Source organism: Plectropomus leopardus, chromosome 14, assembly GCF_026936395.1.
Source record: "Plectropomus leopardus strain MGB_pleo_1.0 chromosome 14, ASM2693639v1, whole genome shotgun sequence".
Lineage (NCBI taxonomy): Eukaryota > Metazoa > Chordata > Actinopteri > Perciformes > Serranidae > Plectropomus > Plectropomus leopardus.
Genome location: NC_142189.1, coordinates 10135887 through 10161438, shown reverse-complemented (window position 1 = coordinate 10161438; position 25552 = coordinate 10135887). Strand labels below are relative to the sequence as shown.

The 25552-nt window shown below is 42.8% G+C and overlaps 2 protein-coding genes across 2 annotated transcripts in view; both read left to right on the top strand.

Moving 5' to 3' along the window:
* Nucleotides 1–1039, top strand: part of LOC121954046 (glutamate receptor ionotropic, NMDA 3B-like) — a 116807-nt gene extending 115768 nt beyond the window's left edge. Inside the window, exon 15 of the transcript XR_015778628.1 lies at nt 905–1039. The gene's annotated coding sequence lies outside the window, so the exon portion shown is untranslated. The remainder of the gene's footprint in view (nt 1–904) is intronic.
* Nucleotides 1029–25552, top strand: LOC121954047 (phospholipid phosphatase-related protein type 3). Its single transcript, XM_042501368.2, has 9 exons — nt 1029–1156; nt 7053–7156; nt 7603–7788; nt 9761–9890; nt 11931–12126; nt 15139–15196; nt 17741–17914; nt 18764–19588; nt 20732–25552. The coding sequence occupies exons 2-9, from the start codon at nt 7076–7078 to the stop codon at nt 21749–21751; spliced, it is 2670 nt and encodes an 889-aa protein (XP_042357302.2). The 5' UTR covers nt 1029–1156; nt 7053–7075; the 3' UTR covers nt 21752–25552.

The window sequence follows — 25552 nt, the reverse complement described above, 5'->3', positions numbered from 1 at the left end:
GCCGCAATGTCATTCATGATGAGTCAGGGAATCGCAGAGGTGTCTGTGATTCTCAACGTGAACGTGGGAGCTAGTAAACTGTGCGTGCGCGCGTGGCCATCTCCTCCAGGGGAATCCAAATGCACCACAGTGGTCAGACGCCTGCCACACCCTTCTAGAGTAAACAAAGGCATCTGAGCCGTCACCCCCTGGAAGATAATCAGGGTCAAACGCTCATCTGATGCTATTTACAGAAGAAGCACGAGGAGTATTTGATGCCTAATATTATAATTACAGTGAAATTGGCTCCTGCGTATGAGAGGTTATATCCAAAAACCGCCCCCTCGCTTTTACGCACACATGCGCAGGCCGCGTTTACTCCACACAGGCACGCACACATTCCCAAAAATGTACCCCTTTGTCTCGGTCGCCTCACGGCGGTAGCCCCGAAACAGGAATTCAGCAGGGAAAAGAGGAGAGAAGTGTGGACCAGACTGTCTCCTCCCCCCACCATAAGCGCACACACCACACTCTCTCCTCCCCCTGTCCCCCCCTCTCATCTCCTCCACCTCCTCCTCCTCCACAGCCCCCATGCCTTTGTGTGTGTGTGTGTGTGTGTGTGTGTGTTGTGCGCGCGCTGTGAAGCTGACTGCGTACCCGAAAACCGTGTGACGGATGCCTTGCATAGAAAACAAGCTCCTATTTTTGGGGAAATTTTCAATTTTATCCGTGTTAAATATTTTGTGGGAAAAAAACAAAACTTGCAGGTGCAAGTGCAATGGGAGGTGGACGCACGTGAATCTCTCACTTCTCCAGGAAATAGAAGGGAGGAACGCGTAACCAGCAAGTGCCGCAAATTGGACTTTCCACCATCAGCAAACCCTTCTCTCTCTCCTCTCTCACCATCCCTGCTCTTCCTCTGTAGGTCTCCCCACTTACTCCCATCCAACCTCATTCTCCCAGTCTCCTTCAGTGCTCCCAGAATAGCCTCACACCGGAGGAGCGCTCTCTAAATATCACCGAACAGGGTTTTTTTTTGGATTTCGGGGTGACTTAGGAGACGCTGGAGATGGATTAAAGGGACGGTGCACCGCCAAACTGGAGCAGCACGCAAGACCACGCCGGGGGGGAAGGGGGCGACGGGACTCGGTGAATTCGCGGAGCCCCCGGGACAGAGGTGAGTGCTCAGCCTGTCCGGTAGCATTGTCACTCTCCTCTTCTTCTTCCTCTTCCTCACCCCCCAGCATGCATGCATCCCTCCCCAGCAACCCCTCCGCTCCTCCTGGCACACGAGCTGAGAGGCGAGCAGGGAGAAATCAGCACATGGTTTTCACGTTCATAATTGATGATCTCATACGCAATCTGCTGATTTCTGCTTGTGGTGGAGTAACAGCTATGTTATCAATAACCCGCACGGTATTATGTTGCGTTACTGTGGCTCCTTTTGATAAGCTGTAACCTCCAGTGGGAGAAAACAGCAATTAAATCAAAATACATGCTCAGTCTCCTTTTAGGAGTAATGCAACCATCAATACAATTCTTACACATCTGATTGGATTTTTATCAGCAGGATTGATAGCAGCTTAAAATCACGGTTGACGTGTTTTCTCCAGTATAAATGTATGTGAGCTGAGTTGTGTAAACCCTCCTCCACATTAAGTGGAGCATATGGCCCTTTATGTCTCTCTGGCTGTTGAGGGCCCTGCAGTGGACATGTCTGTGCAGCTACAGTAGCACTGTAACTTTCTTTATGGAGGACTACATGGTCAATGGAAAATGGACAAACTGAACTGCTACACTTTGTTCACCTCATCATCTGAGTTTTTCATGTTTATTAGCCAGGGCTCATCGTTACAATAGTGAGTGTCAGTGGCCTGTTGGGAAAAACCATGGGTCCATGTCAATGCTATGTTGTACTACAGGGTACTATACTATAGAATATCATATGGTATGTTGAAAATACTTTACAGAAATATTTGGTTATGTAGAAGAAGGCCTATGTAGAATCCACCAAAATATTTATTATGGCAAATGCTTTTTTGTTTAAATTGAACAAAATTCATGTTGATAGTGTGAAAATAGGTCTGTCACTTAAAAACAAAAAACTAAAAAGTATTTGAATTTAAGATTATTTCAACTGCAATGGTACCATCACAAACTATTTAAATTTTGAAAAGATTTTCCTTGCTCATCAGAAGACATAGTAAATAAACGTACATATTCGACATATTTTCCCTTCATTCCATAACCCCTAAAGTTTAAGTACTGTGGTATATCATACTGTGCAGGGGTGTATGTTTGTTATGAAGGGGTGGGAGGGGGGTGTCCCCCTGATTTTTTTGTGTCAAACACTTAATTTACTTAATTTATTATTTTCTAATGAATTTTTAAATCAGTTTATAGTGAAAATGTCTTTCATTTAGTCAAAATAAAAGTCCTCTCTTACTTTGATTTGATTTATTGGGGGGAACAAATCTATGCCTATGGTACCATGCTAAGGCTGCAACTAACAATTATTTTCAATATTGATTAATATGCCAATAATTTTCCAGACTAATCAGTGTATTCAGTGATTTTTCAAAATGTCATGAAATAATGAAACATGTAGATCACAATCACAAGATCATCTTCAAAGGTCTTGTTTAGTTCGAACAAAACCCAAAAATGTTACATTTAGTATCACATAGCACAAACAAAAGCTGCAAATCCTCACATTATGTTTGCTTGAAAGAATGACTTGCATACATCTCAAAATAGCTGCAGATGAATTTTCTGTCTGTCGATTAATTGATTAATTGGCTTATCATCTCAGCTTTATGCCTTGCACTGCTATACTATGCTCAAATTTGTTTTATTATCCAGAAAAGTATATACATTGGTTCTCAACCAGGAGTCCTTTAGTGGGGGGTTCTGGGCTGTCCTTTAGTGGGGGGTTCTGGCTGATTAGTTTCATTATTTAATTCACTATAGAAATGTGTATAAAATGTGAGTAAAAGTCATAGAAGTGACTATTCTGCTCATATGTTTTACTTCCTCCATGGTTCCCGGTTGGCATCGGACATCAATATGACATCAGAAGGAGGGAGAAGGGGGCGAGATCATCGCCATATAATGGGTGGAGAATGAATGTTATTGCCACGTTTGCCATTTTTATTGTTTAGTAAGCACTGCCGACACAAATGTTGTGACACATTAGAGGCAGATGATATTGTGTTAAAGGTCACGCCTGTTATGCTTCTGCAATGCCGGCATGCTGTCTAAAATAAAACAGTGGCATGATGCTGCGGTTTGTTTAGTTCTGTATATAAATGCAAAGGCAGCGTACAGAGGGGACAGTGTAGTGGCCCTACAGCGCGATCTCTGTGTGAAAAGGGTCTTAGATGGGTGATTAATTAAAGGAGAAACCAGAACAAAGGGGTAGACAAACCTGACAAAGGTAGATGAGGTGTCACTGAATGGTTTGATAAACATGATGTGAATAATTTAATAGCAGTCACCAGCTCTCAGCTTAGCTGAATACCTATGGGAGATTTTGGACTGGCATGTTAGACAGCATTCTCCAACACCATCAGAAAAACTTAAAATTAGGGATTAATGATGTTAATCCCACCAGGTGTCTTCCAGACACTCAGAGAATCTAAGAAGCGCTGAAGCTTTTTCTGACTGGGACACTTGATAGTGGGATTTCCTTAATTTTGTCAACCGTCTGTTCGTTATAGCGTACTTATATACTGTAGATATATACACATATAATATACAATATCACCATGAATCTAAAGTATTATGAAAAACTCTGTACTGTGCAACACCATACTACACTAACAGTCTGTACTCTAACACCTCCACCCTCTCTCCATGTTGGTGGTTGGTGGTCTTGTATCTTCCTCACTGTTTGACAGACTGACAGACTGTTTCTGTCCACCGCAGGCTATACAACCCACCTTATTCACACAAACACACACACACACAGACGTGATGGGCATTGCTTAGACTATACACACACATGCAAACACAAGAAACACAAGCACAGCATACACATTCTGCAGTCTCACACACATATGTCAAGCCCCAGAGGACAAATGCTGGTGTGACAGATAAACGGGCTTCTTTCTTCAGTAAAGAGGCTCATTTTGTGTGTGTGTGTGTGTGTGTGTGTGTGTGTGTGTGTGGTGTGTGTGGTGTGTGTGGTGTGTGTGTGTTAGGGTGAGGTTTAAGTGCTGACTGGAGTAGGTCACTGAGACCAAGCGGCTGTGAGAGTGAGACCCGGGCCCCAGCGTCTTCCTAAGCTGCTTTCAGCTACACTGGAATCCATCCATCCCAATATCCTCCCTGTGTCTGATCCTCAGGCCCCCACCGACCCCCGTCTCCCCCCACCAGCACCACCAGACATCGACATATACACAAACTGGAGCTGCACCCTTCTTCTTTTATCATTCTTCTTCTTTACGTCTTTGATCTCCGCTTATCTTGTCCCCCGTTCTCTCCTATTCTCCTTTCCTCACCTCTCGTCTCCTCTCCTTTCCTCTCCTCTTCATTTCTAGCGGTCATGGAAATTAGACTGGAGAAGTCTTTGATTCTCTGCCTAACACCGCCTCAGGGTCAGGCCCTCTTATCTTGGAGAGAAAGAGGCAGAAACAGAGAAAGGAGGATGGAGATAAAAAGAAGGGGGAGAGGTAGAGAGAGAGAGATGTGTTAAGACAGAGGGGTGAATGGAAGGTGTAGAAAGGTCGAAAAAGCACAGACAGATTTGTAGACAAACTGCAAAAAAGACAAGAAGTGAGGAGAGAGAAAGAGAGAGAAAGTGCAAGTGAGAGAGGAATAAGCAAAGCTAAGCAAACACTGAGCAAACGACAATAAAATGGAGAGACCGCAGATGAAAGAGGTAGAGGTGCAGAGACAGCTTTCAGCCAATCTGAGTTTCTTGAAGGCAAGTATTTTTGGAACAGAGCCTCAGATCAACTGATTTTCTGCTCAAACTCAATCTGCCTTAAATTTGTCAATGTGTGTGCCAGAAGAAAAGGAAATTGCAAGTAGAAAACGTCATTTACACAATAATGGGAGACCAAAACTATTCACTGAAATCGGTTCTAGATAAAGAAATTCATTTTAGTCGGCTCAGCGGGTCCATGACAAGTGCAGCAGGTTTCATTCAACCTTGTCTCACTCCCAGTTCGAAAACACAAAGTCAGTGGTCAGTGGCCCTCAGCATCAAAAACCGATGCACAAGGGCGCCCCCAGAGGTGGTATGAGTCAAACTCAGTTTTTGACGCTCTGGGCAGCTGCTGTACTATAAAGAGTGAGAAAACCTGCATATGGCAGGTGGGAGGGGAGGTTAATAGGTTAAACAAACTCTGGACTTTCACTCAGGACCACACAACTTGCGTCCCATGTAAAACCAAAAGTCATTCAATTTATTTGAATCATAACGTACTAGTATGTGTAGAATGCCACACAAGTGACATAGGTCATGTGACATTACATTACCTTAATAACAACTGAGCATTTTAAGCCCACCCATGATGTTTTTTAAACCTAATGTGCTTTTGTAGCTTAAACCAAAGGAAGTAAACCTTAAAAGAAAATGTTTTCCCTACGTTGTAGGAGTATTTTTAATAAATACTGTATGAATTTAATGAGCAGAGACTACAATGCCAGTGAAAATGGAAGTTTATTTTGAAAAGACACAATGCATGTAACAAGTGCAAATTGACATGCCGTCCCTGAGCATCCAAGAATGACACCAGAGGCTTACCTGGAGTGTCCAAGTTTGATGCGCAGGTCCACTGAAGTGTCGGTATATGACCAGGTGGGAGTGGGAATGTGTTGATACTCATATTTCAAACACAGTGGTAGTAGTTGTAGGTTACTGGGTGTCCAAAACTGGCGCAGGAGGGAGGGGTCAGTAATTGACAACACACACTTCTGAGGCTTTTGGACAAAACCAGATCCTCACGTTCATCACATTGGCTGGTAGGAAATTTATACTAACAAGCACAAATTTGTAATAGCTGTGACCACATATGCACATGCATCCACTTTTGCAATGCGCCACTCTTTATGCCCAAACCCACTTTTTAAGACAATTAGCAGGAACACAAACACACACCTTCACACACATAGACTTGTTTTCCATGCCAAATATTAGTCTCCTCGGGCAAAACTTTGGCTGTTTTTGCGGGCCAACTGACCAACCAACATAGTGAGCTTTAGAGTCAGTTCTGACCAAACAAAAGCAAACTGAGATACGAAGACAGCTGTGGATGCTGGTAGAAAAAGGGGTAGGGAGCTAGAGGTAATACGGAGAAAGAAGAAAGAGGCACCGATAAAAGTGTTGGTAAACTGCAGATTGGCAGGAAGAGGAAGCGGTAGAAGAAAAGTGATGGAGAAGTGATAAGTAAAATGGGACACAGCGAGGTGAAGATGCTGCGATTGAGTGATAGAGATGGAGGCACATGGGTTTAGGACAGATGCAGCGATAGAAAGACAGGCAGAAAACTGAGAAATAGGGAGCTGTAGGGAGAGCTGTGAATATTTAACTCTGTTTAGTTTTCCATTCTGGCCCTTGGCTCTTACTTCTCTCCAAGGCCTTCTGATCGCCTACAGGTTATTGATGGCAGGAGATGTCGGCATGCGTGTTTTTCTACGTGTTTGTGAGGGAGATGAATTTAGTGCATTAAAACCATTTTGGAAGTTAAAAGCTTCCTTCTGAATTGAATATTTCTGTTTGTAGATTCGCGACTTCTCAACATCAAGAGCATCTTAATAACCTTGTGCGTCTGTGTGCCGAGACTAATGATGCACCTCATTACCAAACAACACGACAACAAAATTGCTTAGAATACATTTTACAAACAAGAGGTCTTATTCTTTAGACTAGTGCTGTTTAATTTGTGCATAAAACCTCTCATCCCAACCATGGCAAACAGTTTGAACCTATGTTTCATTCATCAGATGGCAGAAGTTCGAAGTTGTTGTTTTTTTTGATGATTTCAGAAATATTGATGGTAGAAATCCATGAACGTGCTCTGAAGGCTCCTCTCTTGACATCTCTACACAATCTGTCATCCCAACAGGCTGTGACTGGTCCCAGCCCAAGATGACGTCCCCCAAGAACAAAGCAAAGAAGAAACCGCCCAAAGACAGCATCACCCTGTTGCCGTGCTTTTATTTTGTAGAGGTATGTGTCGATCGATGGGTGAATCACTTTTCTTTGATACACCAATGCTTGGTCAACGTTGAGTCACTAGATTTACTGAATCGATCACGAGCTGAGTCACTCTTTCAGCTGTATATAGTGTTGGGTTTTTATGTTTATTGCATCTGGATGGATCTGACCTCTGCTGAAAGCGTTTGTTGTTTTGTGGTGTCATCACTTTCTTCTCGTCTCTTGTGTGTGTTTGAAGGTGTGTGTTAGTTGTTGTGGTTGTAGCTGACATAAAATATTGGATGAATCACACCTTCACAAGCAAATATTGGATTCCAGTCACTCTTTGCTTTGTCCTTGTCCTTGTGTGTGTGTGTGTGTGTGTGTGCGTGTGTGTGTGTGTGTGTGTGTGTGTGTGTGTGTGTGTGTGTGTGTGTGTGTGTGTGTGTATTTGTGTGCGTGCATGCATGCCTGTCTAGCTCCCCATAGTCCTCTCCTCCCTGGTGTCCCTGTACTTCCTGGAGCTGACAGATGTGTTGTCCCCGGCGATGGTGGGATTCCGTTGCCATGACCGTGACCTCTCCATGCCCTACGTGGAGACGGGAGATGAGCTTATCCCGCTGCTGATGCTGCTGAGTTTGGCATTCGCTGGTCCTGCTGCGTCCGTAAGTCCGTCACACACACACAGACACACACACACACACACACTCACATGGGGATTGTTCATGGGGATTAATGGAAGTTCCCACAAAACGAAGGGAAGTTTAAGGAAAACTGACATTTTTGGGGCAATTGTGCTCTTTTTTTTCTTGTTGTATGCAGTTTTAAGGCGTGCGATTGGCGATGTTAGCTGGCTTTGTTCAGTTCATGGATATCTGTGGTACCAAGTGCCAAATTCTTTCAAATGTAGATAAACATGCTTTTAAATTTCCTTAACACTGTATAGCTGATCTGATGGATTTCTGCATAGTAATTTATGTATTTACAAGTTTTCCTGTAAACGAGAAAGTAGGAATACATCAAACCAAACAGCCACTCATTTAAATAAACACGAAGCCGCAGCATAGTGAATAAATGCCTATAGTATCGATCCGTTCTCGTCAAAAATGAGCGCTTAGTTAATCCTCTGTGTCTGATAACCGCGTATCGACGGGCCCTTTAGCATCTGCATGAGCCACACTGGGCTGCATCATTGTCAGACGCTCAGAGCTACTGATGTAGTATAAGGGGCAAGAAAGTCCACGTAGGGAAGAGGTCAAGGTCAACAGGTGGGCCAAATACAGGACTTTCAACTAGGAGATCACTGTTTGTGTCCTGTGTGAAACTAAAAGTTAATGTTGAGTTATTTAAAAACGGAACATAGTATGTCGTGTGAAGTTTGTCACATTACTTAATAATAAAGTTATTTATATAGCACTTAACAAAACCAATGTTACACAGTGCTGTAAATTTAAAGTTCCCAAAACACATACATGAAAAACTTTTAAAAACACAAAAGAAAAAATATAAGAACAATACACAGGAAAAATTGTTAGAAAAAAAGAACTACAACTAGCAATTATTATGTTATTGACAAATGTATTTGTACTAACAATAACTAAACCTAGAGAAGTTGGGATTGAGAATGTGTTGATTTTAAGTGTAAAAGTGTTGCACGCAGCTCCTATAAACCTGGTAAATGTAAGGTCGAAATCCTTCTTTTTACACCAACTCCTGAGAAAAACATCTTTTGCTTGAGGTTTCTTTACTAGCTAGTTGCTAACATTCCCATTTGGTGCTGAGCAGGTAGCGTACAGTTGATTTATCAGATCTTTGTTTCACCTGGAAATTGATGCCACTGCTGGAAACTGGGGTCGATGAGGGAATTTACAGTCTGTATCGTCTAAAGCTAAAAAGCTTGTCGAGTAATAATCCCCTATGGGTTTGTTATAAAGCTACACTTGATCCACTGTTCATGTAAAAATGTTGAAGCTTTACAGGAACAAAATCTTCCCTTATCGTAGTCACAGGGATAAAAACAAAAATCCTGTCTCAGAGGATCGACAATCTAATGTGTCATGGGGTTTGGGGGTTTGTTCGACAGTTCTACACACATGCATCACGTCGTAACGCTTGTGTACGGACAAATATGTAGATCACACAAATATGCAAACTCACAGCGTCTCCAACACTCACAAAGCAAATTCAATCTCCCCTCAGAAACACAGAATCAATGGACACATTGATAAATACACACCTGACATTCCAACACACACCATCAAACACGCCACAGCCCCCCCCAATCAATACACACACACACAGACAACACACTGCTAATCCATCAGCAGCATGGAAACGAGCAGAGCTCTCCAACACTCATCTATCACTTGGATTGGAAGTGATCACTATTCAATAGCACCTTGCCTCCGTTCTCCGTCCGTAGCTCTCTCTCACCGTAGATCACAATCACACAAATGGATGTTTGACATTAATAGCACTCTAACCCTTTTTCCTCTCTGATTCTCTCTTCTTTTTGTCTCTTTCTCTCCTTGTTCTTTTCTGTATTTTTCTCTCACTGCCTCAAGTTGTGTTCCAAACAACAGAAAATTCAGAAATAAGGGTTTTTTCCTTTTCCTACTTCTTTTTCTCTTTCTGTAGATTATGCTGGGGGAGGGCCTGATGTACTGTTTGCAGTCCAAACTGAAGACATGTCCCAAGTCCGAGAGCAGCATCAACGCTGGAGGCTGCAGCTTCAACTCCTTCCTACGCAGAACAGTGCGCTTTGTTGGTACGTCCAAGCACTAATCCTTTTGGGGTTTTTGAAGGTATTTTTGGAGGATACATGGCCGTTGTTATGGACAGAGCAATAGTTGCAGTGTAGTTCCCCTCAGGGTCTCATTAACTGCATGGTTTGTCAAACAGAATTATTTTTGCATAGATGCTTATTCTGTCGGTGATAAAGACACATATAAAAATGATCCAGAACAAGCACCTCAGTCCTCAGTAAAGTGAATCCTTATGAAGTGTCTTTAAGTTAATTAGTAACTGCAGCGTGACAGCATTGCAGAGGGGGTGTTCAGGCTCAAATGGGTTTTGATTTACCTGTTTTGTTTACTTTTTATCGGAAGTATTTCTCAGTCTATGTATTTTTCTCTTATGGAGTTGAATGTTGCATCGTTTTCTTTTGTTGTTGTTTTTTTTTAATGTTTTCCTTGAGTTACCACTTTCCAAATAACTAGTTAAAGGTACGTGTAAAATATGGTCAGACTTTAAGTGTACAACAAAAAAAAAATATATATATATATATATCATCAATAGAATGCAAAGACGGAACAGTTTTGACATTATGTCAGATGTTTATTAATTTTGTTTTAGACATATAAGCTGAAATTGGTACACTAACCAGCCCCGAACCTGCTGTCTTGTAATATCACCTGTAATATCACATCCATGCCCCCAGTTAGTGGCATGGTAAACACAACATTCGGTGGCAAAGAAAATAAATGATACAAGATTAAAAGAAGCAAAAGAAGAGTAAACACTGGTGTGGCTTTCCACTGCTGGAATAAGCATTTGGTGAGTGAGAACTGGGCTCAACTTGCAACATTTCTTTTAGACATGTAACATCTAACGTTGGCTATTTAATGACACACATCCTTAGTGCAACTAATGATAACACAAACTGTATCGAATAACATTTCAAATGGCTTCAATAGATGGATTTAGTTTGTTGCTGTGGTGTTGCTAAAACTGAGCAAATCAAGTTAAAATGTACCCTACAGGCCGACACCACATGTAAAGATGATAAGATGCAATGTTATTTAGAACCGCTCTCAGTGTTTCAGCAGTCTGGTTGAATTTTCCGTATTTTGGCCCTTTTGTTAGTTTGGAAGTAGTCGCTTTGTTTGTTTGTTTTCTTTTTTTTTTGCCTCATGACTGTAAATTTTGATTATATGGACCTTGTACAAGACTGTGGAAATGCTGCCCACCACTTATTTGGAGCATGTGTCCAAATATTACACTTTTTTTTTCCTTGCCTAGGTCCAGATCTTTAAATTCCCCACTGAGTACTAAGAGTGTAATAAGTTAATAATTTGCATTTATTTAATCTTGCAGCTAATGAACAAATATAAGGTTCAGTTGTTGCTCTTTGATGACTGTTGGTGGACATGGTTTGCCACAAAGTATATTTTCAATGCTATATTATATGCTTTTCAAATAACATGAGCCAAAATAAACACCTCACTGAAGCGTATTGGCATTTTAAGCACATGGCCATCCATATAGAGGACTAATCCTTCAAAGCAAAGTCAGTGGGAGATTAATATGTCTCCATGTGAAGTTCACATTTGCTCCTTAGGGCTAATAGCAGAGTCAAGTACCTGCTGATAGTAGTAAAAAACAAAATGTTGTTGTTGTTCAGATAGAAATCAGTTTTGGCACAGACAAATTGCTCCACTTTCCAGCTGAGCCTCCAACTTGATTTCACTTTTTAGAGCAGGGACATAAGCTAATTACATGCATTAAATGAAGGATGACTTGAAAAGAAATAGGCATGATATAATGCTCCACGGGAAATATCTTGAGGCAGACTTTGAGCTTTGAAGTGAAAAGAGTAATTAATTCACCTTGCTAAATTTCACTGTCTGCGTAAAAGCTTCACAAACCGAAGGCTCGTGGTGTCACTCCGGGTCTTTGGGGCTAGTTCAGCGTTGTTATTTTCTGCAGGTGTTCACAAGTGAGCAGCTCATAGTGAAGAAGTCACAAGGGGCTTTTTATATCATCTACCAAAGCCGCCTCACCGTTTCTTTCTCTGTCGCTCCCTCAGGTGTTCATGTGTTCGGTCTCCTGGCAACAGCCCTGGTGACAGATGTCATCCAGTTAGCTACTGGTTACCACGCCCCTTTCTTCCTCACCGTCTGCCAGCCCAATTACACGGCCCCGGGAGTGTCATGTGACAACAATGCCTACATCACACGGGACATCTGTATGGGGAAGGATCAGTATGCCATCATGTCAGCAAGGTAAGATTCAGAGATAGAGAGCTTTAACCCTTTAAAGTCCTCACTAAGAAAAAAGCAATGAACATTTTTTTCTTTGCTCGAGGTCTTTTTATAAGCTATACAGTGGACATACAAATACAGCTTTACAGAATACAATATGTGCCTCCTCCACCCGCCAACCCAATTTTTCTGCTCCAACAGAGCCCCAACCTCACTGTACCATTCAGCAAACAGAATAACATCAGTTGCACAGACAATTACAAGTACATATAAACACATTCCCTGGGACAATGATAGTAGGTGAGACACAAAATAAACAAATGAGATTTCTAAAAGTTCAACAGACAGAAAAACACAAAAAACAGCCATTGTGGACACACAGAACTTCTTCTGCCTGAATTAAAAATTTCCATCCAAAAAAATAGAAAACATATGAAGACACACAGATATTCAGTGCATTCACAGGATATTAGTTTATGCTTCTTATCTCCCCAGCAGGCTGTTACCAGGCCATTAAATAAGAATTCAGCAATGTTAGATCTCAATCTTGCCAGTTGATGCACAAAACCATTTACAAACACACTATATATTATATATTTGCCCGCAGTTGAGGCTCTGCTCATATAAATAAATGCTTTAACAGAAAATGCTACAGAACAGTGGATTCACAGTACTTGCACAGCATAATGTATATTACTCCACATCACTATCTTGCAGGAGTTTATGCAAACTAAGGCGAGGAGTCATCAAAACTAATTTGCATTTGAAGAGGATTACAAGAGATTAAAAATAGCGAAGGAGTGAAAATGTTACAGTTGGATTTTTTTGAATAATACAGTATTTTCTCATTAATAAATGCTGCTTTAATAGTGGAGTTAAGTGTTGATTTTGTACAACAATGCCCTTACAAATTCTTACTTTGCCCCGCTCAGCTGTAGCATCTCATTTGCAGGTGCTGCGGATACATTTAGCTTCTGAAGAAACTCTTTAGCAGCACAGAGCGGAACAAACAGACAGAGGTCGGACAAACAAGATACACCATATGGGAATTAGACGGGCATAATAAGTGCATACAGACAGAAAAGATTACAGCGGGAAAAAGCTGATATAGGGATAATCCTTGTAGTACAAACACACACGTTTGTAATTCCATACTTTCAAGGACCCATATTGATGTCATGTATTCCCTCGCTCCTTACCCGAAACTTGAAGGAATAGTTTGACATTTTGGATAATATGCTTACTCACTCTCTGCTGGTGAGTAAGTAAATGAGAAGGTTGATACAACTCACTAAACATAAGGCTATAAAAGCAGTCAGTAAGCTTAATCTGCACAAAAAAATGATATGTAAAAATTACACTTGGGCTTTTTATAAGGCGTCATGTGCCAGACTATTGTTTGGCTGAGGTCAGTTGCAAGGAAGCCAGCGGAAACTACAGGAAGTTAATGCACCCGGACAAGAAATAGGCCGGTAAAACCACAATGTGTGGTTTTTACTGTTCCATTTTTGTAAAGGTCTAAAACATTAAGATAATATACTTTAAGAGTTACTGTTATACAGGGCCAAGTTAGCTATGTCCCTGTATCCAGGCTCTGTGCTAAGTTAGGGGGGTGACACACCAAACTTTTGAGGGTTTTTTCTTTGTTTGTTTTGTTCTTACTTTTAAATACATGTGTGTCAATTTTTTCTATTCTGTGGCACCTCTCTAAATTCTTAGTTTTTGGCGGGTCTGTGAATGCAGCTCAGGCGGAGCTTCTCATGAGTTCTTTTATTCCTCAGCGGCAGTTTGTAAGTCGAGGGGCAGATAATTGACCTGTCAATCTGTTCAGAGCTGATTTGATCAAATAGATGGAGAGGAGCAGCTGCTGCAGAGGCGAATTAGACCCGGCAGAATTAACTTTGACTTTAAATGCACCTAACATTCTCTGCTCCGTCCTGTCCCAGAGTGCGCTCTGTGCTCCAAAGGTTTGATGCAATCAGTAGCCAAATGATATATATTCTGTATTTCAACAGTCCAGCTCAAAAAACAGAAAAAATCCATTTGTGTAGACAGATATTTTGATCGTGGCCGGCCGCCACAAATGAATGTAACGGAAATCCTGTTTTATGGTGCTGTTAGATTGCTGCTGGACTGCCCGTTAATACAGGTGCATACCTAAAAAACGTTTGTGACTACAGTGAAAATGTTTTTGAAAGGCTTAAAGCCAGCAAATATGGGTTAGAACAGAATATAAACACATGTTGTGAGTTTTGGAAATTATTACATCTATCTTTTTTTTTTTATAAATTATGGCTTTTGGACTTTACAATGCTTTGGAGTTATTGTAAATGTTTTGATCACATCAACTGTGCTGGTCAGTTGGTACAGTACCCTAAAAATAGCCTACATGTGTAGATTTGTGGACTTGGTGTGCCTATAAGGACGGTAAAGCACTCCCTTGTGTGATGTTACTTAATATTGGACTATCTTAGACCATAGGAATAACGTGTATTAATTTTGAAAATTAACATAGATTCCCTTTAACCTAAATGTAATTCTTGTCTGAAGCCTAAAACAATGTATTGACCCTAAAATATTTAAAAAACTGTTAAGTTCTCAGCCTGCCCACATGGACACACAGGTTTAAGCCTGAACAAGTGATGGAAGGTAAACACAAGGATAAAGACACTCAAACAAACAGTGCATTAGTGCGTCTAATTAAATGACATTTACAATTCGGTTTCTCAAACTTTAAATTAGCAGCTTTGACCTCAGCCCACACACTCTCCCCTAATGTTTCCACTAATGCCCCATGGTATTCTGTTTGTGTTTAGTAATCCTCACACTCAAGGACGCACACTCCGTTTGACAAACACACAGTTGGGCAGGTTTTAATGTCAAATACAATCCCAACATCACAAACGGCTTTATTCAGGTTTATTCGAGAGGCAATAAACACACCCAGAATCCACTTGGCTTATTTTGGCGGAAAAATAAATCTCTCTTTGTCTCTCTGCCTTCACACCTAACTCTCCCTGTTTCTCCCCCCAGGAAAACATTTCCATCCCAGCATGCAACGCTCTCTGGCTTCGCTGCTGTCTATATCTCCGTAAGCACCTCTTACTTACTCCTTCTGTGCTTGTGTACATTGAGTATGATGTTTTTGCATCATATACTGTACGCTTGCAAGTGTTTGTGAATGTGTGTGGTTTACTTGACGATGTGTCTCTTTAGTGAACCCTGTCTTGTTTTACACTGTGGTTAAATCTTTGCATATACATTAATATTACTGCATCGAATTTTTCTTCCATGTTTTTTCATGATTTTGTACAGTTGGCGCTTTATCTGTTCAATTATCTGTGTTAATGACAAATATACAGATGTTACTCTACTTATTCTTAACGAATGCTGACTGCTGGCTACATAGTTCCTGCATATCAGAGGATTTTTTAGCTAGAATGAAATAACTGTCACTTCATACATAAATCACAATGGCGTTATAGTGTTTGCTTGCTGAGAGATTTCCAAATTTCACACTGCAGTATTCCCAGGCCAAAGAGCCATCCAAATCTTAAAAATAAAAGATATGGTCTTTTAGAGGGATAGTATAATTGTGGGGTCGTATGGGGGACTTATCCAAAAGTCCTACCTAAAAAAAATGAGCTTCAGTTTAAGTGTACGATATATTTACGAGTATTTTAACCACGTTAATGTTGAACAGCAATTTCCTACTGAAAAATAAGCGGTTTTATTGCTCTCCTCATAGCCAGACTCCATTGAGAAAAACAGTAATTTAATGCTGAACAAAGGAGGTCTAGCACTGCTTCTATCAGTTAGTGTGTTTGTTATTGTGTAAATTTGTCATTTAGAAGTGTTAGTTCGGATTCATCAAAGTCACACAATAACACAAACTAACTATGACATGATGACCGTCATGAAAATTTAATCTTGCAGCTCTTTTAGACTTTCGAATGTTATCGGACTGAATGGCTTCAGATAGTGAAATGAGTCGTTTCGCAGGGGTTTTGACACGCACACATTTTCTTTTAATGATTTACAGATGTCTCTTCCTGATGTAAGTCAATGGGGAAAATTCTTTTTGGGCCTATGGGCGTCACATGACTGATCTGCACGGTGTATTTCTACTTTTGGCCACTATGTAAAATTTGCATTATAGCCTGGTGTTCTTCTGGGGAGCTTGACCTCCATCCACAGCAGTACATTGCTTTGCTTCCATGTCAGACTTCAGGATGCTTCTCCAAACCGGGTGCATGCCAACTTACATACTGACTGTGGATAAGTACCCCAAACAACTCCACTTTAAAAAATCAGAACTATCCTTTTAAGGTCAAATTTCTGTTGGCTGTTTTATCCTTGTCCATATTGGCAGCAGCTTTTTGCCGTTCTGTAGGCGGTTGCTGACCGCAGCAGTATGTACAGCAAAGTCGCACTGTCATTTTTCCATGAGGTAACACCCTCCTACACACACACACACAGACCCTCCTCCACCAATGGCTATTGGAGCTACTGGCCATATCACTGCTGCCTCGCTGAGCCCAGAGTGTGCTCATTAAAGCTCACCAGACCAATTTATGCTGAAAGAGAAAAGGCAGGAGAGAAGGAGGAAAGTGCCTGTTTTGGTCGCTAGGGTTTCAACATTTTGTCTCATTGCTGCAAAGTTGAGAAGCAGTCCATTAACTCTGTCGTCCATAGTTTCCATACCTTCTCTTCAGACAGTTTTCTTTTCATCTGCAAAAGCTCAACAGAAAAAGAGACAAAAACTTGAATTTCATCGCGGATAACTGAAATGTCAGCCTCCTGTCAGATTCCTGCCTCACAAAAAGTTGGGTTTCCATGCTCACTACTCGATGGACAAGCTTGTTAAAATGGATATTTCTTGCAAAGCCGGCTTCTCTGTCACTCAGCTGTCGTCCACTTTATGTAATCCAAATATAGTGTGCATGCAGAGAATCTCAATGTAAATATAAAAATATATTCTCTCTCCCCTGCTGTGTCCCTTCTGCTTTCTTCCACACACTGCTTTGCTGTGAAAATATAGGCTTATTCATCTTAATGACCCAGTTAACCTCCTAAATAACATACATCTTTTTCTTAAAAAACCTGGAAGAGTTCATTTAGGTGGTGTCATTTGGAGTTTTCATGGAACAGAACACTTTTTTAGCATAGTTGCATTGAAAACAAGTGAAATTATGTCACCCAGTTTGTTTTTGTCCTAACAGGAATAATTAAACATTTTTCGGTAAATACAATTATTCACCTTTTTGCTGAGACATCAAGGACACAGTTATCTTAGCTTAGAAGAAGAGTGGAAGCAGTGGGAACTTCGAGCATTTTTCTGTCTCCCCCTCCTCAAACATAAAAAAAACGAACAAGGTCTGTGGATTATCTTGAGTAATCGGGTCATGATTTCTGGAAAGAGACATTGCTGATGAGCTGTTCAAATGTATTTTTTTTTTTGCACTATTAGCACCAAAAGCCAAGTAGCCTACCATCTAATTACATTATATTCAAAAGAAACCAGACATTATTTCTTTGTTTAAAAAAATGTAAATCTTCATATGTTAAGGTTGAACTTTTCCTGTATTTTCTCCATACGTCTGGCTTGCATTTATGTCTGCGTCTCTCTCCACAGATGTATTTCAATGCCAGTATCAGCAGCACGACTAAGCTGCTGAAGCCGTTGCTGGTGTTTGCTTTCTGCATGGCGGCGGGCCTCGCCGGGCTGACGCAAATAACTCAGCACCGCAGTCACCCAATAGACGTCTACGTGGGATACCTCATTGGAGCCGGCATCGGAGTCTACCTGGTTAGTCAAACGAAGTACACAAGAGCAAAAATTGATCAGACTAGAATCTGTGAGCGACATTTTTTGGCTGGTTTTGAGATAATTGCACCTTTTATGCTAATCTACTCACTGAGAGACATTTGAACAAGTGAAACTGTCTTGAAATGGATTTCCTATTTCAGAATCAAGTTTGGGAAATGAGTGCTAGCATATGTTTGTACGCATTTAGGGGTTTGTTTTGTACTCAGGGAGTAGTTACAAGTCAGCATGCAGCGTGGTGAGAATGACCGAATACACATAAATAGATTTGGTGTTTTTAATTAAGTGGCTTAGTTGTGCTGTGACTGAATTGTCCCGTTGTATTATTCTAACGATATCACAGCATGTGCTAACAAATGCTTCTTTTTTTAATCACCTCTTTTCTCCGTGTGGCTTCCATACTTTTCTCTCCTCGCAGTTTTTTTGGCAGGGTCTATATATAGCCTTTTCTATTACGGAGGGAATGAATAATCGGATAAGAATTCTCTGGAACAATTTCACACTTCATTTTGAGAAAAACTTGTCGTTGCCATTCTCCACGCTCCCCTCCTCCTCTTGTGCTCTTTCTTTCTTGTCTTTAGCTTTTTTAGAGGGGGAGCGTTTCCTTCTGTCATTAAAGGATGAATTCTGAAAGAGGAGTGATTCATGCTGACCTCACACTAAACAGAAGGAAGGAGAAATGCCTATTCATGCACTCGCTTCCGAATAATGTCAATTTTTTTTTCCTTCCCAAAGATTAAAGAAAATACGTTTTCACGCTTCAGTCTTTATTTAACACACTGGGTTCTTCTATCTCCTCATTTGTTTCTCCTTCTTGTATCCGTGTGCCAGGCTGTGTATGCGGTGGGGAATTTCAAAGCGTCAGACGAAGACGCTCCGTCTTTGCAGAGACTGGCCCCAGCTAACCAGAAGGACGGCCTGAGGGTGCTGAGCCAGCGGAGTCATGACTCCCTGTACCGAAAGACTCCCAGGGTGTCTGAGAGCAGAGAGGAGCTGGGTGCAGGGCTGGGCTCCGGGGCTCGCAGTAAGGTAAGGAGGGAGAAGGCGTCCCTGGCCTCCCTTAAACGAGCAAGCGCTGATGTGGAGCTCCTCGCAACCCGAGGTCCAATGGGCAAGGAAACCATGGTAACCTTTAGCAACACCTTGCCTCGAGTCGCAAATGGAAACAGCCCCATTTCTCCTTCGGATGAGCTGCCGACCACGCAGCGTCACATGACCTTCCACGTGCCCTTTGACCCCCAGAGGTCTCGGCAGCTGGTGTCAGAGTGGAGGCAGCGCTCGCTGGAGCTCCGAAGCCAGAGCTCACGAGACGAGGAGGAGGACGGGAGGGACGGAGGAGATGAAGGAGGAGCGACAGCAGGAGAAGGAGACCAGGAGATGCCTTCATCTCTTTATCCCACGGTACAAGCCAACAAGGGCACCGCCACACCAACCACAGCGAGAATGGTGGTGGCTCCACCGCTCGTTCACATCCCAGAAGAAGCAACCCGGCCGCCGCCGGTCTCCCCAAAGAGTGCCAAGACGCGTGCCAAGTGGCTGTCACTCACCGAGGGAGGAGGAGGTAAAGAGCCGGGGACGGGGCCCATCGCGGTGTCCACTCCCCGCGTCCCCAACACGCAGCCGAACCAGCCGCCCAGCCAGCAGAGAGTCACTCAGGTGAGGAGAAATTAGAAAATGAATGCCTGCAAATCAAAATAATTACATTGTTTTGAGCTGTAATTTTTCATTCTCTGATTTCCAGTGGCATGCAGCCAATTCTAATAAACATAGTTTAGTCAGGAGAGGAGATTTAATAGCTGCCAAACGCTGGGCTGTGACACACCTGATGATTTATTTTGTTGGTAAAATAAAAACGGAACAACACAGTCAGAGGCAATTTCACTGATTACTTTCCAATATAAAATACTTTCACAGGGGCTCAAACGCTTATTATAGTTGGTATTAAGGCTTTCTGTGAAGGATATTGAATTTGTTGCCGTTACCCTTTACAATATTTACTGTAATGAACCTGTACTTTATTGTGGTGCAGAGCTGTTTTGTAAAAACAAATTGCTAATATCTGTGTTAGCTGCTTTTCTTGAGATTGAAAGTTTATTGTGGACTTCGGAAATAGCTGTTGACAAAGCGATATCAGGATATCAGGTACACTTTTGTCAACTAAACAGTCATTTGTTCTGATTAGGGATGTCATCACTTAACCGTCAGTTAGTTAGCTACCAAGAATATTTTTGACCTGTTATTACTCTTCAGTTTACTGCATTGCACACCACTCAGGCTGGTAGGGGCTGGCTAGCAGAGCCACTCATTTGGCGATTATCGCTAGTAACACGATCTCGACCCAACACCGTAACATTGTGCCCATCCTCCAGTCACACCCCCCCAGCTCGCCCTGGTGAGTAAGGGGGGGGCACCTGTGGCATTATTGACTATTTTATCACTTTTAACTCTCTTACTACCATTAGCAGTGTGGCACAGCAAGTGGTGCTAACAAGGTTAACAGTACTCAAAAGAGATTTACGGTCAAAATAAAGCTGCTTATTCACTGGGGCGACATAGGGGGACACCAGAGGGAAGGCATCATTTTTCCACCTCTGGATGGAGAGTACTGAAATGCAGAGCTAAAGCTCACTGCGGCAACAGAGTGCCAAACTAAAAGGAAAGGCCTCTTGTAAGTCAAGTCTTTTCTTTTCCTTTAAAATTAGCCAGCCAGATCCCAGTTAACAAGTCTTTGACCATCAAAAGTAAAATGAACCAAAACTGACGGCCCTAATTCTGACTAGATGTTCCTCTGTCCTCCAGGTGATAGCCATGTCTAAGCAGCCGGGTCATGGAGTCACTTCATCCACTAAAACATCAGAAGGTGGCTCCTCCTCCGGTGCTGGGTCCAACTGCTCCGAGTCGCCCTATTACCGGATCCCATCTGATCGAGACAGCTGCACTGGGAGCAATCCGGGGAGCATTGCCGGGAGTGGTAGCATCGTCACAATCGACGCTCACGCCCCTCACCACCCGGTTGTGCGAGTGTCAGCTAACAACGGGAAGCCGTGGGAGTGGAGAAACACCATCAGTGGTAACATGATGGCCGCCGACACGTCAGGGGACAAACACCGCGTGTCGCTGCAGCGACAGGAGAATGTCAGTCACTACCGGGATTACCGGACGCTCCCAGTGAAAACAGACTCGCTCGGCTCCTCCTCAGCCAGCGGCAGCGCCGAAGGAGGACAGGACTTGCCTCCCCCACCTCTCCCCACCTCCTCCTCCCCTCTGCCTCCCCCTCCTCAGCTGTTGTCATCCCCTCTACCCCCCCCACCTCCTCACTCCTCTTCCTCCCCCTTGCCTCCCCCTCCACACCCAGGCGCCTCGCCATTGCCTCCTCCTCTGCCTCACCCTGCCTCCTCTCACATGCCTCCCCCTCCTCACCTGTCCTCTCAGATGTCGCCACCCCCTCTCCCATCATCCTCCCAAATGCCCCCGCCTCTTCACCAATCATCCTCCCAAATGCCCCTACCTCCTCACTCATCCTCCTCCCAAATGCCCCCACCTCCTCACCCATCCTCCTGTCAAATGCCCCCACCTCCACATCCGTCCTCTTCCCCTTTGCCACCACCACCTCACCCCTCATCCTCCATGCCTCCACCTCCTCACCCGTCCTGCTCCAGCATGCTCCCCCCTCCTCCCCACCCCGACTTACTGTTAGACAGCCACAGCCAGGCGCTGTCCCGCTCCTCCACCCTGCCTCGCCGGCCCTCCGTCTCCGCCCGCAGTCATGCTGAGCAGGAGCACTACTACAAGGCCATGCAGAATGAGAGGATGTTATAGTAAAGACATCATTGTCATATCAATGATTGTACTTCAAAAGACTCAGCTGAAAGAGACAGCCAAACAAAATAGATTGTGGCAGGTGGATGGAGATTTATAACTTTAGAAAAACGACAAAACGGTTTTGAGACTCTGAGACCAGAGCAGCAGCTTCGGTCTGAATGCTGTAAAGGAGGAGGCAGCAGGGGTGGAGGACCACGGGGAGGTCTGGCAGCTCACACGCACTCAGCAGGGAATCTGGTTTTCTCCTGCTCACATGTACTGCCCACAGCGCCGGCTCAGCGGCTCTGACTGGGAAAAGAACAGACAAGAGAAGAAAGGGGAGTCAAAAAGAGAGCAGGGTGCAGAATTAAAAACCCAAGTTTCAGCACGCACATCCTCCGTGTTTCTTCAAGACACATTCAGAGAAGGAGTGGGAGAGGCTGCAGCTGAAAGACAGATATCACAATGAACGGTCTGGGATTTGCTAAATCAAGTTCCCCTTGAGAGGAGGGATAAGACTGAGAAAACAAAACAACTACAGGCAATACTTGCTCTCCTTAAACTAGTGCAGCTGTTTGAGGTTGCCAGTCTTACACGCAGAGAATTTGCCTTTTTAACCAACTGAAAAAGTCGTGCTTCACAGAGTCCAAAAGCTCTGAGTAAAGACAAGAATGCAGTAATGTTAAGTTCGACCACAGGTTCAAGAGTATTAGAGCATGAGTCTTTTTACCCCTCTGAATACACAAACCTAAATGGGGAATTTTGTGTTTGACGCCAAGCAAATCTGTCAGTATCCACCAGAGAGAGCCGGCTTAGGAAGCGTTGCTTCAAGTTGGGGTGTGAAAAGGAGGAGGAGGACTGGGCATAAGGAGGATCACGCACAGTTGGGCACCCCAATACAGACGTCACTGACTGGATTACTGCTGTAAACATGAGAGGCGGTGGAATGGAAAGAGAATTGTTCCTAAAGTGAAGAGGGTGGTTGGGCTGGGCCGCGCAGCACAGCGAGCCAGGCAGCCAGCCTGTCTTTGCTGTGTGCAAAACCTGCCACGGAGCCTGAAGCAGCACTAAGGAGATTAACGTTTGTTTATCAAACCATGCTAGCACACTCTTCCCCCCATAGCCTATTGCATTTGGCCCTCTGGCAAATCTGAATGGTGAAGGGACCATTAATGGAAATCTGCTGTGCTAGTAGCGCAGCGTCAGGCAGGTGCTGGTAGGATGCGACTAACTGGCTCGTGTTACAAGCAGTCTCTGCTATACCTGTTAGCACATTAAAGTTTTGGTACCACTTTCTAACTAGGCATACATTGGGAGGGGTTTATAATATGTTGTTTATTAATGATCATTTCTTTATTTGTCTTTATAGATCAGTGGCAAGGCTTTCTTTTTATGCTTTATTATGAAATAGCTGTAGAGTGACAGAAAAAGGAGGAGAGGGAATGACAGGCAGCAGAGGAATCAAACCTGGGCCGCTGCCAGGACTAAGGGGCCGATCACACCAAGACGCATCGTGCCAGACTGCCCCAAAGACACCATGTAAGTGCATCTGGAAAAACAGCTGGGGTTGTCTGTGGAGAGGGGCTGCGTGCATGTGGCCAAAAGTGACATTGACAAGCAGCACGACTCTGCGCCTTAAGTGGAAAAGTTGAAAATATTTTAACTTTTATGCACGCCAAACAGTCAGAAAACGAATCGCACAGCAGCAAGAGAGGAGTACCTGACAGGTGTGCTATACCATAGGGAAACAATGCTTTTGCTGGCAACGCTTTGCTGGCAGTGCGTCTCGGAGTCATCGCCCCCTAAGCCTACAAGGGGCGCACACTCTATCTGGTGAACCAGAGGTCGCCCCAATAAGACATTCTTAAAAGCAGTTTTTGGCTTGCTAGATTGTAAACCCTGAAACCCATTTGCTATTAGCTGATAATAATTTCACCTCTGGGGGTAACAGCCAATATTTTTGGGGTGCTGGTGTAGCCAGCAAATATGCGGACCACGACTTCCTCCTCTGTGCAGTCGTCATTGTTCACAGTTCGATGAGCAACTTGAGATGTGAGAATGGAGTTGGCCCACAGACAGAAGATATTTCAGCTAATCTCTGTAAACATTTATCTGCATATGAATGCCTCTTGTGTTTTTTGCGTGTTTTTCTTTAAAAAATAACCGGTTCATGTGTTAACAGTAAATGGATGTCAGGCTTTCAAAAGCACAATTAACCCAAACTGACCTCAGTTCCAAGATTACATTCTGGCCAATATATGTTTCACCTTTTTTGCTCTCCTCAGACTGTTTGCGTGAATGTAACCAAAGCCCACTTATACGGGATTGGTCAATACTGTTCGGGACAACAGATGGAAACCAGAGCACTTCCTGTACCAAAATCTTGTCTTATTCCCTACACATTGTGCACACATGCAGAATCTGTTTACAGAGATGATCAGGTTGTAAAACATCTTTCATTGGTCAACGTGTCTTTTTATATAGCTACTTAATTTTTTGGGAAGCACTCTGCAGGAAGATGAAATAATGTTTACAATATTTACAACACCAAACTTTATTTATCTGTCTAGCTACCATAACCTATACCTGTGTATCCATTACACAGTCATTAGAGATCACCAGTCCATCACAGGCTACCCTTATTCAAGTACGGCTTTTTAGAGAGTGATACCAAGACTTTTTATTTATTTTTTAAATGAAATAAATGGGTTTGTTGACAGTGTAAACAGACAACCAACATCATAAAAAGCCAGCAAGATCTCAACTTTAGGTCCACTTGCTCTGGCGCTTTTGACATGCAACACACAGCAGATGTTGTTTACACAGTTGTCATGTAAACTACTGTCGATGAAGACCATTTAATGTGGTCAAAAGGCCCAGAACAAGCAAGTAAGTACACTTTTAGTTGAGATTGTTTTGTCAACTGCTGTTTCATACCGTTGGCCAAGAAAAAGTTGTAGATTAAATGATTAACCATAGAATTAATCAAGTTATTTACTGGTAATATTCTAATAATAACAGTGGTTACAGGCTTCAAGTCGAAGTCTACGAGTTGAGAGGAAGTGCGTGTTCTTTCTGCTCTCCCCTGCCTCTCGTGTGTTTATACTACGTTGTATAAAGTTATCTGGTATCTATCGTTTCATACATCCATTCATACAAGTTTTTTTCTCACAGAAAAAAATTCTGTCCAATGACAAGTGCTTTATTTTCGACCGTACTTTGATCACATTTTAACAAAAGATACAGTCTCACAAACACACAGATGAAAGAGTTGGTTGTCACCCATGCGCCACAACATCTTAAGGGTACATGAACTGATTTTGTAAAGTTGTGCCAGGAAGGGGCGAGTTTAAATGGAACAAGTTGTGTTTTGTAGTGGAGCTCCCTCAGATGAGGAGTTGGTAGAATAATGTTGCTCGTCAGTTTGTGCTGCATGTGTGTGTACGAGCGTGTTTTTTTTTTTTTTTTTTAGACTTTACTTCTGTGCTCCAAGTCTGTGCCGTCACCTTTGATAGACAGACATGCTGCATTTTTCAGTGCTGGTGAGTATCGTACTACTTTACCCCATTTTGGCTGTAAAAACTTGATATTACCTAATATTATTAATACTATTATTATTCAGCAGCCCTCTTTTTATGGGCTAATGTTTTTTATCTGTGGTGGTGTGTAACATTAATAACCCGATTGAATAAAAAAACAAGGCTTCTTAACTGAGGTTTCATCTTGTGTTACTTGACAGTGCAGTGGCTCAAAATAGAGAGAGGGTCAATGCCGGAGCACCTTTTACCGCAACCCTAATGAAAAGGATCTTCTCCATTG